The sequence below is a fragment of the Acomys minous genome (assembly GCF_964271855.1).
Source record: "Acomys minous genome assembly, chromosome: 17".
NCBI lineage: Eukaryota > Metazoa > Chordata > Mammalia > Rodentia > Muridae > Acomys > Acomys minous.
In genome coordinates, this window is record NC_140500.1 from 57,564,259 (window position 1) to 57,580,750 (window position 16,492).

Sequence of the window (16,492 nt, forward strand, 5' to 3'; positions counted from 1 at the left end):
TCCATTTGACACACAGGGAAACTGAGGCACAGAGGGTTCTCAGAATTGCTAAAACTAGCATTTTGGTTGGGCCTGGAATTCTACTGTCTAATCTAGTGTCTCTCTAATGACACCGTTTTCAACTGATTCACGTTTTAGAGAGCCCTGGAGAAGTGCTGCCAGTGGGCTCCAGGCCACAGGACTACCTAAGTTCACCGGAGGATTCCAATATGCAGTTACGGCTGAGAGCCACACCATCTGGCAACACCATCGGTATCACACCCCTGAGAAATGCAGAGTCTCAGGGCCCACCTCAGACCTGACAGAGCAGAGCCTTCATTTGAAAGAGCTCCTTCCCCCACATCAGCACCTGAGGACCAGATGGGACAACTGGCCAGCTTGGGAGGTGGTGGGGGGCTCTATGGGTCAGTCTGCTTGGCCTGGTTTTAGCTGCAGCAGCATGGCTCTCTAATAAGACAAATTTAGTCTTACCCAGATTGCCTAGAGCTGTCAGAGAGGACAGAAGCATTTCCCATGGGAGTGTGGCCACCAATGCCCCCCCTTCCAACTAACAGCAGTTCTCCACAGTGTACAGACCACCCTGCCTCCCACGCCGGCATCTTCTGACGCCTGCTCAGCTCCACTCACCCTCCAAAGTCTTGGAAGGAGAGACCGCTGGGCTCTTGGTGCCTGCTTTTGTCGGGCTCTGCACCGGAGACGTAGGTGTGGACTTCACAGGTGAGCCAGGCTCCTCCTCGGCTTCCTTCTCCCCTGAAAACAACAGAAAGCCACCTTAGCACACACGGAGACAGGGTGAGTGTGAAGCCAGTGCTTTTCTACGTAGTCACTTCTGGCTGGGGAGTTACTGGGTCCTCCTTAGCCCAGGTTCATCTGGGCTCCTTCCTGGGCAGGACCTGGCTCTGCAGGTGTTGCTGAAAAGAACCAGCCCCAGAACGCATGCATAGATGGAAGTTGGGGGGGGTAGTGAGGTGGGGTGACCAACAATCACTGGCTCTCCTCAGGACACCCAGGGCTTGTTCCCAGTAGCTAGCTTACTAGTTAACTCAGCTAATTCCCACCTTCCCTCCAGACAATCCCCAGCACGGTTTTCTATTTCCCCCACTGGCACATCTGAACTCCGAGCAAAGCAGGAAGCAGTACTTGCGAAGATGTCTAGCCCTGGGTGAGAAGAGGTGGCGGTGGAGGACCCCTCTCTGCTTAAGTCACAGCTTAGTCTAAGTGGGTTTCAGACCCCGGGGTGCTCTAGAAGAAAGGAGACAGACAGCTCCTTTGGGCAGAGTGGGATGGAGAGAGGGTGCCTTTCTAGCCAAAGAGAGAGATTTGAGGTAGAACCTGTGGTGTAGATGACTTAGTTCAGGCTAGCCCAGAAGGGAACAGAGCACGACCCAGCATACCACGATACCAGGAGCTTCAACAACTGAGGGGCAGCCTGGACTCCAGACTCCGCAGCAAGGCCGAGAGGTGTTAGCTGACAGAAGCCTGGCTACCAGGCTGATGGACTCCTGCTGTTGTTTACTGACCTTCATCATGCTCAAAGGCACAACTCTAAGTACTTTACAAGTGCTAACTCCTTCACATCCAGTGGGCAGGGCCAGGGAGGCCAAAGGTGCCTGCCTGTGCAACTGATCAGGCTTGACGACATGCTGCTCACAGGAGTGCTGCTTGGTGATGGGGCGCCAGAGCTCCCCCTGCTGGGCTGGCAGGAAGTGCAGCTCCGGCTCGCACCAGCTCACCTTCTTCCTGCTCCTGTTCTAGCTTCTTCCTTTCCACCTCCTTCTTGTACTCCTCCAGCTCCTGGTCGGTGAGTTGGCTGAAGGGGTTGGGCACCGTCTCCTCCGAGTCGTCTTTGGTGTCTGCTTCGCCCTTGGACATCAGCTGGCTCTCTGTAGACTGAAAGTTAACCAGAGCGTGTGTTGCTCTCTGACCGCTGTGCTGGGGCCCAAACTGGAGCTCCTCTCAGACTTAGGCTGGCAGTCAGCTGTCTTGCTAGGGAAGGGACATGTAGCTTCTTGGAACCGAGCTTGGGGACTTGGGGTAGGGTGTGTCCATCTCCCCATTGCTATATCCTCCCGACACTCAGACTTTGTAACTGCCCTGGTCAATATAGGGGTCCACCCTTTGCCCTTGAAATGAAATCCAAAGATGCTCCCAAGCAGAAGACATACCTTTATTGCAATCCCATCTACGGACACTTCCAAGCCACGACTGTGCATACATTTGGTGGCCCAAAGTCAGACAGAGTCTAGCAAGCATAGCATCGGCTAGAGCAAGCAGCATGCCGGCCCCCTCCCCTGCCACCCCCTCCTTGTCCCCCAACAGCGGCACAAGCCACAGTACACAGCATTAAGACAGCAAGACACAGGGGGGGAGGGGTGCTGCAGCATTCTCAGTCCAAGCAGTGCGTCCCGGAGTCACCGTGAGGGTCTTCAGCTGCCTGTTCTGCAGGCCCTGGCAGGGGCGCTGACAGAACCTCTGTTCTGCACCTTGGTCAAGTCCCTGGCTCTGAGATCTGACTAGGTGGACACTTGAAAGCTTCAAGAATCATCTGGTCCTGCTCGCTCAAGGGAGGACTGAACCACAGACCCTTTTCCTAAGCTGGCATCCTCGCTGTAGCCTATGCAAGGGTATCGTTTGCTATGGGGGAGCGGAGGCAGCTGAGTGAAGCCTCAAGGCAGGTGAGCCCAGGACAACCAAGGGTTCCGGTCGCAGGGTCACAGCGTATGGGCGTCACTCATAAGGGAGGCGGCCACTGGCTTATTGCAACGAGTTTCAGAGTCAAGGGTGAGTCTAAGACAGATTCCAAGGAGGAGGAGGGATGCTAACGCGCTCCTGCTGCGGACGGCACAACTGCTTTTAGACACTGCTGCTCCGTGCCTGGCTTTCATTCCTCTGGGAGCACAGGCCATTTCTAACCTTGACCCTGTGGTGTGTTCAGAGTTCCCCACATGGCTGAGTTGGGGTGAGGGGCGTGGGGTGGGGGAGGTCAGGAGGCAGATATGAGGGCATAACCTGCTGCCACCTGATCACAGCGACATGCTCTACAGAGAGGAAGGGCCCTGGCACGTCCCATTTGCAGCTGTCTAGGAAAGCGTCATGCCTTTGGCCATGAGCCATGAACAGCCACGATGCCACACAAGGAAGAATTGCAATGCCACTCTGCTACTAAGCCCTAGACGGGATGCCGTCCCATCAAACACAGAAACAGTGACTTCACGCTTTCTAACTCTAACTATGTTTTTATGGCTACTCTTTTACCCTCCCCACCCTAAAGCACAGCGGTCCCGTCCACACCTCCCTCCTTGTGTCTGGAGCACCAGCCAGATGATGCCACATCCAACCCAGGGGTCAGAAACACTTGGGCCCCCATAACTCATCAGGACACTGAGAAGGCGTGGAGCCGGCCAGCGGCCTTCCCATGAGCAGACGGGCTACTACGTGTTGCTCCCTATCTGGTGCACCCAGGAGTGAGCCGGCTTTATCCTCCCTGGACCTCAGAGCCACCCACGGTGTGGTGGCTCTTCACCATGTAGTGAGAGCCCGGGCACCTAAGATCACGGGATGAGCGGGCCCCGAGGACTCAGGGGTCCCACTGCCCAGTCCCTGGAGGCAGGTAAGCTTCCCCTTCAGTTGGGGGTGGCATCTGCTGTACCGGGCTCCGGCTCTTCTCGGCAATGACGCTGGCCAAGAGCTGGGACTGAGGCCCTGCGGACTTTATGTCTTGTCGGTTCTGCTCTCGGATCTGTGGGGCGAGGGGAGAAGATGAGGTCAGAGCATAGAGGGGCACTCTGGGGTCCAGTGAGGTCTGTGATGGGCCTAACGAGGTCCTCTCTGCTCTAACATGATCTGCCCATCCTGGGAGCTGCCTCCACGTCTGGCCCTGAGCCACTGAGCTCACAAAAGGCCATTCTGCGGACATGTCTTCAGGCACACCTAATGTGTAAAGCAAGCACCTTGCTACGTAAATGAGCTACAGAGAACCACAGAACCTTGTAAGTCTAGCATGAGGCCCCGAGCCCAGGATGTAGTCCATACCCAATGTCACACCAAGGATACTGCTGAGTCCCTCTAACCTAGCAACTCAATTGCACTTCTGGGACCCTAGATTCCTTCCAAAAAGCAAGGCGGAAGAGCTGACTCACCTTGTTCCTCATGTCCAGCACTTCTTGGGGGTCAGTGTAGAGAGGCACAAATTGGTTTGGGTTTTCGATGCGTATGGGCATGCCACTGCTGGACTTCTCTACTTCATCAGCCTTCATCCACTGACAAGACAAGGCAGGCCAGTGAGGGGTGGGGCCACCGGATGTCCCGCCCACCAGAATGGAAGGTCAGCAAGCCATTCAGAGTTGTTCTCTCTTCTTGGGTCAGAGCCGAGATGAGTGGTAGACGACCCAGATGTCAAGGAAGGGCGGTGGGTCACAAAGGACACCAGGGAGCTGGGGCTGAGGTCTGGGCATGCCACCACTGGGCTCCAGTCTCTGGGAAGTGGATCAGCACTTGGTGGAGGCCTATTCTGACTGGCTGTGGCCACTTTTTTGTTAAGGAAAAAATCAAATAAGGTGGAAGCTGAAGAGATGCCCAGTGATTAAAGCACCTGCCACTCAAGCCCAGGGACCCTCATTGGATGCCCAGGGATGCCCAGTGATTAAAGCACCTGCCACTTAAGCACGGGACCCTCATTTGGATGCCCAGGGACCTGAATGGGCGTGGTGGTTCACTGTAACTCAGAAGGCAGGGGCAGGGCAAGTGAATTTAACAATATCAGCAAATTATAGGTGTATCCTCAACAGTATAGAAGAGCCTTTGAGGATGGTTCCAGCCATCAACCGTGCGCCACATACATGTGAACCCATGTACATGCCAAAAAAAAAAAAAAAAAAGCACATTCACATGTGAAAAACAGGCGAGAAAAAAATAATCAAATAGGGAACTGTGTGAGTGAGGAGAAAGGGAGAGAGGAAAGGCAACAAGTGATCAACGTGTCCCCCTGGGTTTGTGTCAGACCCTAGGCCCAGTGCTCAGCCACCTCTCCCGGGAGTTTCCCAAAGCCCTCTGTGGGTGTGGGGTGAAACACAGAACCCAGTCTCTCCTGAATCTGTGCTGATGGAAGGGGCTCTGTCCTGTGGCCCTCGGCAGAAATCTGCTCCTCACACCCCAAACCTCAATACAGAAGTGCAAGAAAGAGGAGTTAGGGGCGCTGGGGCCCGAGCACAGCCTACAGGCACCCGGAAGACCACTGCATGCCTTGCTTCCCTTCAAATGCAGCCCACCCGACCCAGGCCGGCCTGACTTCCCCGCTTACCGTGGTTTTGGGCCGGGGACTGCCCATGTTCCTCTGCACCTCATCGGCCACGTTCACCCGCATGTAGGTGTTGGGCGTGTTAAGCCAGCGGGTCTTTTCCTTCTGCTGTTTCTGGGCATGCTGGCGCAGGGCAGGCACTGGGGCCCCATCCTCCTCAAACACAAAAGCAGTGACCGTGGCCGGGATCTCCACTTCGCTTTTGTGTTTGGTTTTCTCTTGGACAAAGGGGTGGCGGTATGTGTAGCCTGTTCTGTAGCCCTGAGAAGACAGAACCAGAACCAGGTGTTGTGGGGGACAGAGGTGCACACCTGGAGTCGGTTCAACCCCAAATATCCACCAGACAACTGAGCGGCCAGGCCTAGGTCACGGGGCTTTCAAGTTGCGATGGGCCTGGTCACTCAGCCTTGTCATCCCAGTTGCTCGGGCAGCTGAGGCAGGAGTGTGACAGGTTGAAGTCCTGCATAGACCACAGAGCAAGCTGGAGTTCAGCTTGGTAGCTTAGTGATTCTCTGTCTCAAAATAATTATGATAGTCAGTTGCCCTTGGATCATAGGAGCAAGCCCTGGCTTGGTTGGGGCATAGAGCTGGCTGAAGCTCCTGCCTCACTCACCAGCAACCCCCCCCCCCCCCGCGCCACCCCCCAGCCCGAGCGTTCGCAGTGAAATCTGATGGCGCTAGAGCCCTCCTTTCTCGCTGCTTCTCACAGCGTTGCGAGGGTTCCTGCAGGAAGCTACCAGCGAAGTCCTGGCGCTTTGCTTAGGGGCGGTGACTCTGCGCGCAGATGGGGCCAGGAGCTCCCTTCTCACCACGGAAGGCACATTGCACTGTTGTAAAGCCACCCTCATGGTCAGCTTAGCAGCAGAAAGTGCTTGGAGTTGACGAAAGGAGGGAAAGTATTGATGACTGCAATGACCTTGACCTGACTAAGCCGAGAAGAGGCCTTGAGAGTGACGACAGTGACGACAGTGAACCAAACAGGAAAGCCCTCAAGTCAGGGTTCACTTCTCACCGCTCTGAAAAGTCCTAGCTCCTCACTGCCCCCTCTATCACGCCTCAAGTGTCTCCTCTGATTTTCCACATTATTAACCCAATCATTACTTCCAAGAAGGAGGAGGCTGTCCGTCTGCGTCCTTTAATGAGCCATCCCATCTAATTCCTTATGGGCTGCTTCATTCATTCATTGTAATAGAAGACTGTAAAATTGCTGCTTGGGATAAGGGAGCCAGTTGCATGCTGGGATTTCAGTATTAAAGCTGCGGCATTAGGGAGGCAGCAGGACCAACTCTGGAGGAGGTGTGGACAGATGGATGTGAGGATGACAGTGAGGGGCTGTGGGCATGAGGACGGGGCACTCTGACTTCACTGGACTACTACTACTTCCTGTGGAGAACACGGACGGACACGGGGATGCCTCAGCCCTTCGCGGAGGGAGGAAACGTGAGTACTGGAGAAAACACAACAGTTGTTCAAGTGAACACAAACTTGGAGGCCTTTACCAGCTTGACCATGACAGAGGCAGTTCTTGTGCAACCCCAATGCTTTGAGCTGTCTGGTTCCGGGGGTGCTCAGTCTCTATGGAGTGCTGTGAGGGGCAGCACGGGGCACTTACTAAGTTGTCCAGCATTCTCATGAGGGCTTCAAACTCGTGCTCTCCCAGCCGGCTCTTCTGCATGGGCCCAAAGGTGCTGCCGGCCCACTGCACAGAGCCCACCTCATGCGGCCGGCGTTTCTCCTGTTCCAGGAGGATGAGGTTCTCCGTTCCACCAGCGCTGGACAGAGCCGACACCTGCAGAGAATCAGAGTGCAGGCATCTATGAACCCCTTAAACTGTTGTGGGGTACACCAGAGGGCAGTGGGGCCACAGAGGAGAACTTGGGGTCCAGAAAGGCCTAGGGAGCTGGAGGAAAATCCCTAGATGCTTGTTGGCTGTGACTTGTGATGGAGGAGCAGAGCATTAATAATTTCTCCTTGGGCTCAGTTCTTAGAGAAGCTAGAGAGGAAGAAATAACAAGTGTTAAACCCCAGGAATGAAACTGCACAGAGGACTGGATATTCACGTCTGGGATACAACACACCAGAAAGAAAAAATGGTACCTAGGACATAGCACCCCAGAGAACTAAGTATACCTAAAATATAATGCCTCAGAGGAGAGGAAACAGTGGGCACTGCAGAACTGTAGTTGTTTCTGGGGAAGATGACACTGGGGTGGACTCCAAAGGGGACTTTTTGTTGTCTTTTAGACAAGGTTTCATGTAGCCCAGGCTGGCCTGAATTTGCTATGTAGTCTAGGCTAGCCCTGAACTTCTGATTCTTCTGCCTCTACCTCCTGTGATCTGGGATTAAAAATGTCTTCTATTGTGTCCATCTGAAACCTCAATCATTGTTTGTAATATTTTATTTCTTTGAGAAGAATTAAAGACCTCTGCTACTGCGTTCTGAAGGAACTTCAATTACTGTTTGTGATATTTATTTCTTCAAGAGGAAACTATCTGAAGCAAAATGGCTGGAGACATTTGTTAAGTCAAAGTGGCTATGTCACTATCTTATTCTCTTTCTTTCCTTGTGTGTGCGTGCGTGCATGTGTGTGTATGCGTGCATGTGTGCACATGTGTGAGCATGCATGCGCATGTGTGTGTATGTGTTCATTAGTTTTAAGTCAATGTGACATAAGCTAGAATCGTGAGAAGAGGGAACCTCAGTTCAGTTAGATTGGGCCATAGGCAAGTCTGTGGAGCATTTCCTTGATTAATGATTGACGTGGGAGGGCTCCACCCACTGTGAGCAGTGATAGCCCTTGGCAGGTGGTCCTGGGGTATATAGAAAGTAGACTGAACAAGCCATGGAGGGCAAAGTCGGTGAGCATCATTCCTCCATGGCCTCTGCTTCAATCCCTGCCTCCAGTCCCTGCTCTGAGTTCCTGTCCTGATGTCTCTGCGTGATGAACGATGACCTGAGAGCTGTAAGAGGAAATAAACTCTCCCCCGCCAAACTGCTTTTGGTCACAGTGTTTTATCACAGCAATAGAAAACAGACTAACACAGTGAGAAACATAAGACTCTTGCCTGTTTGTCTGTCTGTCTCTCTGACACTTGAAAGGAATAAGGGGACTCTTAGGCCAATAACCTTTGAGTGTGGCCTACTGCAGGGACAGCAGTCTACAGAAGAATGCCCTGGGCAAAGGAAGAAGCCAAAAAATTTTTCTTCAGTCTTGTTACCCAGAATGAGCCCGTGTGCCTGTGCTGGAGTGATCAGTCACCAGGGCCAGCATCAACAGGACACAGCCAGGTGCAGTGCAGTGCAGTGTCAGACAGCTCTCCCCCAAAACACAGAGCCTGTCCCACTGTCACAGTTCCATGGGGTGAGGGCAGTGCAGGTGGCTTCAGGCAGCACACTTAACTATTAGGACAGAGGTATGTGTACAGAGTGGGCCATTTAAATCTTAAAAGCATCCATACACACCACCTAGTGGCTCTTAGTCAGGTGGCCTTGGGAGAGGGGAAGGGAGACCTAAGCCATGTCACTACAGCAGCATGTTCTGTCCTCGTACAAGCTGGGCTCTGATGGTCTAACCTGTGCTGCCTGAAGTTTCAGGATGGGTTGGGAGTTTGAGTTGTGGTTTTGGTGATGTTTGTTTTGACCAGAGAGAAAAGGGTCCATAAAAAGATGCAAGTAAATGGGCTCCAAGTTTCTAGGCACCACCTCCAGTACATGGCATTCTCCTGTGCCAACAGATGACCCCACTCTGATCCTTAAAAGTCAGCCCTTCAGATCTCCTCAGGCGAACCCCATCACCCTGGGAGAGGAGGACACCAACTACAGCGCTTTCCGTGCCTTAGTACTCGAGATGCGTGTCTGCATGTCTCCACTGTCCCCTGCTCCCCTCGAGAGGCAGTGCTAGGGTGTGTTTAAGGGGTGGACCTGGGTGGGAGCCAGGTTGACTGGTGCGTCACGCCACCTTCTCGCCGTGTGGCTTAGAGCAGCCATTTACCACCCTTGTGCTTTGGTTTCCATGTGAGTAGAAAATGGCAATGCTCTACCCCATGGCCAATCTTTTAAGGTAATATGGTAAAGTGTTTAGAATGTTTTGGACCTCAGGAGCTGCACACGGATGTTGCTGCTAAGTTAACACTCAGGAAATGAGAGGCGGCCTGGGACTGGCTGCTAATGGAGGAGGAGGGAGGGAGAGAGCACCCACAACTTTGCCCCAGCTGCCTCCCTCCATCGCTTCCTCCAGCAGTTTCCATGGCGATGGGTAGCAGATGGAGAAGAGCCGCCTGTGCTTCCCATCTGCCTCTCAGCAGAGCGGGGAGCTGCCTCTCAGCGAGAGATGACCCACTTTCCCCCAGAACTCCAAACCCAAACCGATAGGCAAAGAAAACACTGTGCCCAGGAGAGGTGAGCAGCGCGTGGGCTTGGACCACGGATATGTCCACAGCCACGTTCAGCTGTCCACCAAGGCCACTGAGGGAGCAAGCAGGGCCGATGGTGGACACGGGCCTTCAGAGCTGGCTGCCCGAGTACAGTTGCTGCAGGCTGTGCCCCCTGCGCTCACTCGCGTCCTAACCTTGGTGTCTAATCTTCCTTGTCTTCTAGACTAAACCTCCCTCTAGAAACCTCTCTGTTCATGAAACTGATGAGGAGCCACTGATGCTTTCCTGGGCTGGTTGCCAGAGGGATGTGGGTGGACAAAGTACACCATCAAGCCAGTCCCGAGCAGAAAGTGACAGCAGCCGGGAGGCTGTTAGGGACCAGAACTAACAGCCCTGCTCTAGGGCTGCAGGTCGGTGGGTTAAAGTGACCAGGCACCACTTCTAGGGTTGAACGTGGGAGAGGACCCTTCGCTGTAGACCTGTAGGAGACAGGGCTTTCCATCTGTGCAGAGGGCTGGGATATCTCTGCAGAGAAGAGCTTTTCTCGTGGGCTGTTTCCTCACAGAAGCTTCTGCAAAGGTGTGGTATGGGGCCCTTTACCGTTCAGATTGAGGAGAGACAGAATCTTCCTTTGAAGGCTCAGTCAGTTCTGATGCCAGCCAGTGGCCAGGTCAGTCAACATTCTTAGTAGAGGGAGACGGTACCACAGCAGAGACATGGCCCAGATCCAGGGCCCCATCCAGGTCTCTAACTCTGACCACTGCTGTTTCTTGGGATCCTCACTCTGTTTCCTGTAACGTTTATTCCTCTCTGGATTCCCAGCTGTCTATGTGATGCTCCACGGCGTGGGTACCAAAGTTCCTCCTCCTTCCTCCCCACACTGTTGGGCTGGCCTTACCCCATGTGACACTGAGAAAGGTGGCGACCTTCCTTCTGTGCCAGGCCAGCCAGAATGAAGGCAGAAGGGGACCACGTGGTGCTTGCAGAGAGCTGGCTTGCCCTGGAACTGCAGCCTCTGCAGTGTCACCATGTGTCCTAGCCTGGAGAGGCCATTCCTGCCAGCCAACTTTGATCCATACCAACATGGAGGGCACATCTCCATGGGCTGAAGATGATGGAGCTGAGGGAGCCGGACCATGAATCTATCCAGGGCTGGATAAACATCCTATACACACACACCCAACGTGATCACCACAGAGTGCATGCTCATGGCTGACTCTCACTATGCAGCTACCTGTAAACCAGTGAGGGCACAGGGACATGAGCTGACTCCCTGCATACCTTTGGGGGTGTCTTGGTTGTTCTGCTTGCCATGACAACACTGACTGGCTCACTGTCACTCCTCTCTCCATGCCTGACCACACTCCTGGCCCACGCACAGCCTGCCCTCACTCCATCCCACTCCTTGGCAAAACAAGAACAACCTCTCTCTGAGTCCCCCGGTACAGTTTGGTGTAACAGTCACACCAGGTGACACACACAGCAGGTGTGGTAGAGCTTGTGTGCGCCTTGGGATATTTTCCCCATCTTGGCCTCAGGGCCCCAAGATCTGAGTAGTACCGGTCAGATGTTGTGATGGATTCTTCCAGGCTATGGGTCCCATGTAGGCAGGAAAGCTTCAGCGTAAGGAGTGGTGACAGGTGGGGTGAATAGCTAGCAGGCCTACAGTTCCTAGGGACCCCATCAAAACAGCTCCCAAGCTCACTCCCCAGAGCACCTTACATACCTGTACCTCACATGCAGCCTGTAGGTGGAAGGCCTTATAGAAAGCTTCCTCCACGGTGTCACCCAGGGCCACCATGCCATGGTTTCTTAGCACCAGAATCTGTGGAGGAGGGAAGAGCCAGTTAACCTAAGCCTTGGCAACTCCCTCCTGGGCCAGCAAGATGGCTCAGCGGGGAAAGGTATCTGCCACCAAGTCTGAAGACCTTAGTTCAATCCCTGAGACCCACATGGTAGGAGGAGAGAACTGAATCCTTTGTATCCTCTGAACTCCACGTGAGCTGTGGCGGTTTAAACTAAAACCCCCACCCAACACTCCAACACATACAAACAGAATGAGTAAATAAAAATATACAATAAAATCAACCTTTAAAAAAAGCTTCACTCCAGCCATGCGTGGTGGCGCACGCCTTTAATCCCGGCACTCGGGAGGCAGAGGCAGGCGGATCACTGTGAGTTTGAGGCCAGCCTGGTCTACAAAGTGAGTCCAGGACAACCAAGGCTACACAGAGAATCCTTGTCTGGAAAAACAAAAACCAACCAAACAAACAAACAAAGCTCCATTCCTAAGAGACTTTCATCTTACTAAGGTTCCACCCCATCCCCAAGCCTGGAGCCCCCTCCCCAAACTCCCTGCTCTTTCTCTGTAACCAAGAACCCCACTGCTAACCTAAGTGTGGTCGGAGCCCAGTGCATCCAACTGCAGGAAATAGAAAAGGGCGTTTTAATCTGATTCTGTACGGCTTGAGTGACTTTGGGGGGCAATGCTTTGGTTTGGGACCTTAGAGAACTCAGAAGTCTGAAAAGGTTGTGAACAAAATCATCTGACGCCCCGAATAGGGCCGGGACCTCAACAGTAACCTTCTTCCCTGTAACTTAGTTGACAGTGGTGCTCTGAGAGGAGGCCTTGCAGGAACAGGCAGCCAGACGTCACCTCTTTGGACTCGTGGGTTATGTACTCCACAGACTTGGCTCCGGCACTCACAGTTTATTTCAAATACGTTTTTCAAGTGAGGAAAGAGAAGTCAGGAGAAATGGGAAGTCTCCTGGCAAACTGGAGGCACACTGTGGACTACCGGTGAAACAGTTTCTGATTTGGCAGGGGCATCCAGTAAAAGGGGTGCGGTGAAGAGACCAGAGATATGTTTGGATCAGGATCGAGACTCCGCAAGGGTCAAGCTCTCCTTCCTTCTCTGAAAGAAACAGTCATGGTTGGTTTTACCCTTGGCAAGGCTGAAGCCAGGCAATGTCCCTGCAGAGAGCTGAGTCCTCGGGGCTCAGCGCCTCATCGCATCCTCTCTTGCTAAGAATAGCTGGAGTTTCCCCTCTAGTGCCAGAGACTTAGAAGGAGCACACGGGAGCCTCCTCCCTTAGATCAGCACGCCCACACAGGTGCGCTATTTCAGCCTACTCCCAACACTGCTGAGAACACCCCGAGGCTGCTGGGAAGTAGCAGGGTTCCGCCCCTAAGGTGGAGATGGGGAGGCAGGGACTCAGGAACTCTGTCTGAGATGGCACCCCAACTCTGTGCTAGTAGTTGGTAACTAAAACATGGTACTGATTAATGAATATAGCACTAAGATTTGGGGAGACTGTAGGGAAACAGCCTGTATATTAGGCACGGGGAAAGGGCCAGAAGGGACAACTTTTGTGGGAGGCAATTGAACAATATGAAGTCAGAATTATAAAGTGTGTCCCCTAGAAGTGTCTAAGGGAGCCTCCTCAAGCCAAGTGATTAGCTGGAGAGATTTCCTCCTGGTTGTGTGAGGTGGAATAGAAAGAAACCCTCGGAAGGTTCAACCAGAGAGGACTGCTCAGATAAATTAGAGCTGTTCATAAGTGAAGTGCGATTTAGTAGTCTGACTGATGGAGAAAATAATGAGAATACAAAGTCATTGAGTGTGCATTGCTGAAGGGTAGGAGAACTGATTTTCTGCTTTTGTAAATACGTGTGAACAGCCTTAGAGCATGCATCAGCATCTCAGAGCAATGTGGGAGAAGTGGTTTTTTAAAAATCTCTTTTCTTTCTTAAAAATATAAAACTTGGAGGCTGGAGAAATGGCTCAGCAATGAGAGTATTTTCTGCTCTTGCAGATGACCCAAGTTTAGGCCTGAGCATTTATACCAGGTCACTCACAATTACCTGCAATTCCAGCTCCAGGGGCTCTGACGCCCCCTTCTGGCCTAAACATGCATTGTACACACACAAGCAAACCTTAAAAAATATCTATAAAACAAATATTCTCCAATAAGTAGATGTTGCTTTTGTGATGTTAATGCTCTCTGTGTCTGTCTGTCTGTCTGTCTGTCGTCTGTCCCCGCCCCCCTGTGTGTGTGTCTGTGTGTGTGTGTGTGTGTGCGCGCGCGCGCGCGTGTGTGTGTGTGTGTGTACCAGATGATTTTGGAGACACAGTCTTTCTTTTCTTTTCTTTCTTTCTTTTTTTTTTTTGGTTTTTCGAGACAGCGTTTCTCTGTGTAGCCTTGGCTGTCCTAGACTCGCTTTGTAGACCAGGCTGGTCTCGAACTCACAGCGATCCTCCTGCCTGGGATTAAAAGCATGCGCCACCATGCCTGGCCAAGAAACACAGGCTTTCATTAACCTGGAGTTCACGAACACAGTCAGACAGATTGGCCACACAAGCCCCAGGGATCCGCCTCCCGGCACTGGTGTTATAGGTCCATAACCGCCACACGAAGCTTTTTATGTGGGCACTGAGGATGGAAGTCAGCTCCTGTACAGCAAGCTCTTTACCAAGCTGTCTCCACAGCCCTGTGGTATCAGCTTTGGACAGTACCACTGCCTAGCACCCTCCCAGAAACAAACCTTGCAGGTGGGTCCAAGGCACTTCTGCAAGTTGATTCGATCCACTTCCTGCTCCATTTCTCCATTGAAGTCATAGTAGGCCATGTCCCCCACCAGCAGGGCATTATGGGAGACAGGCAGGAGGCCACACTTCATAGCTGACACCTACATGGAAACAACAGTTGCTTAGCAACTGCAGCCCAGGCCCCAGCGGGCACTGGCCCTCTCTCCTCAGAGCACATCAGGCCAGCCCTGCTCTGGGGCCAGGGAGTGTGGGAGAATCATGAGGAGGTAGAATTCTGCACCAGCCAGGATGCTTTCCCATTGAGGGCTTTATCGGGGGTCCGTCACATGTGCACATCACTGCAACAGCTGTGAGGACTGCTGGGCAGAGCACACCCGAGGAGGCTCCTGGTCTGTGACTCTGCGAGGAGGCAGGAGTGGCAGAAATGTTCTTGACCAACCAGTATCTCCCCCCCCCCCCCCCCGTGTGGTCCTGGGGCAGGATTAGTGCTGGACGTGGAGTTCTATGTTAACTCTTGACACAAGATGGAGTCATCTTAGAAGAGGGAACATCAGTTGAGAAAATACCCCCCCCCCCCACACACACACACAAAAAAAAGCTAGCAGCATCCTACCCTATCTTTCACTAAAAGCAAACAGCATAGTGAGGTGCAACGGGCCTCACTCCCCCTTGCCTCACTGGTCCAAATCAGCCCAAGACTGCAGAGACCCTCCACACAGAAACACCACTGAGTCTTGGTCCTAATTCTGGCCGGTGTCTGCCCTCCTGGCCTGAAATGTGTTGGAGCCATGTGCTCTGCCCTACAGGTGTGTGGTCTAGTGTCAGCAGAAAAGAAAACGGTGCTCAAGGCCATGCCCAGAGTCTACCATTCCTCAAGCGACCATGCAGGGTCCTCTGCACACACAGAGAGGTGGCCTCAGGCGCTACCTGCCATCTGTGATGTGCCTCTCTCTCTACTCCTTCCCAGTTTTACTGGACCCTTCTCCAGACCTCAGCTGCCTGGAGCTCAGTTTTCAACAGCTCCTTGTCCTCTTCTCTGAAGGTCTGGGGCGTGCGGGGCCAGGGCAGCCCTGAAACCCAACAACACTCATGTGGGGGGACACGCGGGGGGTGCAGCTGTCCGGCTGAGTGGGAGATGCTGTGAAGTGCACTTTCCTCGCGTCACCTTTCACCAAGACCTTGGTACATGAAAGGAGAGCTAGAACAGAGTCCTTCACTGACCATCTGCTCTCCTGGCCTGAGTTCTAGATCCTGCTAGAATTAAAAAAATTTTTTTTAAATTTTATTTTTATGTGTCTGGGTGTTTTGCCTTCAGGCCTGTCTGCGTATCACATGCTTGCAGTGCCTGTGAAGGCCAGACTAGAGGGTGTCAAATTCCCTGGGACTAGGGCCATGTGAGTGCTGAAAATGGGAACATGGGAGCAAGGTCCTCTGGAAGGGCAGCCAGTGCTCTTAACCCCTGACCCATCTCGCTGCCCCCTTTCCAGAATGTTTAAATGATGGCATTGCTACCCCGGATGATGTCTCCTCAGGAGATACGGGCTGCCACGGGAATCCTGGCACCGGGTGGGAGGCCCTACTCACCGCTGCTGTGGCCGGTGTGTGCAGGTGGATGGCACACCGCACGTCGGGCCTGGCGGCATAGATGGCTGAGTGCAGACTGAAGCCCGTGGTGTCCACCGGAAAGCAGCTGCTGCCCTTTTCCACCACCTCTCCCAGGATGTTCACCTTGATCTAGGCAGTAAAGAAGAGAACAGACTCGGAGTGGCGGACCCACGCGCTCCTAACCGTTTCCACACATGGACTCAGAGTGTTCCCCAGCCCGTGTCCACCGCTCCGGACAACAGGAGTAATGACTGGCTTTGGTGTTAGGGAAGAGCAACAGGGGGTCCTGCCTGCAGTGAGCCTTAAGGGGTGGTGGGTGGCGCTGATTTTATTATGCATTGCTTCGGGAGCTATCAAAATAAGACTTTAAGCATAGAGGAATTGGTGCTTTTAACAATTTCCCAAATGATGTCCAGGCTGTAGCCCCTAGATCCCCAAGCTGAGTAATGAACTAGAAGAGAGACAGTGATAGAATCTTCTAGAAGCAGTCGAGAGGAGTCTTGAGTGCCAGGAGAAACCTTCCCAGAGGAAGCCATGTCTAAGCTGAGCCATCTCATTTTAGAAACATCGTAGCACACAAAAGTAAAGAGAATGATATACCGGACACCTTTCACCAGGCACAGGAAAGAGCCCTGTGGAAAGAAGTCGCCCTCTTAGCCTGTTCTCT

At 53.0% G+C, this 16,492-nt stretch overlaps 1 protein-coding gene across 4 annotated transcripts in view; it reads right to left on the reverse strand.

The window, feature by feature from the left end:
- ADD2 (adducin 2) overlaps positions 1 to 16,492 on the reverse strand; it is a 100,984-nt gene that overhangs the window by 13,429 nt on the left and 71,063 nt on the right. For all 4 annotated transcript variants that reach the window (XM_084765945.1, XM_084765947.1, XM_084765946.1 and 1 more), the window contains exons 7-15: positions 15,805 to 15,954; positions 14,217 to 14,360; positions 11,397 to 11,495; positions 6,909 to 7,085; positions 5,300 to 5,557; positions 4,140 to 4,259; positions 3,650 to 3,739; positions 1,734 to 1,890; positions 628 to 750 (exon numbers count right to left, since the gene is read on the reverse strand). In XM_084765945.1, coding sequence (XP_084622071.1) covers positions 628 to 750; positions 1,734 to 1,890; positions 3,650 to 3,739; positions 4,140 to 4,259; positions 5,300 to 5,557; positions 6,909 to 7,085; positions 11,397 to 11,495; positions 14,217 to 14,360; positions 15,805 to 15,954 — 1,318 coding nt within the window. The remainder of the gene's footprint in view (positions 1 to 627; positions 751 to 1,733; positions 1,891 to 3,649; positions 3,740 to 4,139; positions 4,260 to 5,299; positions 5,558 to 6,908; positions 7,086 to 11,396; positions 11,496 to 14,216; positions 14,361 to 15,804; positions 15,955 to 16,492) is intronic.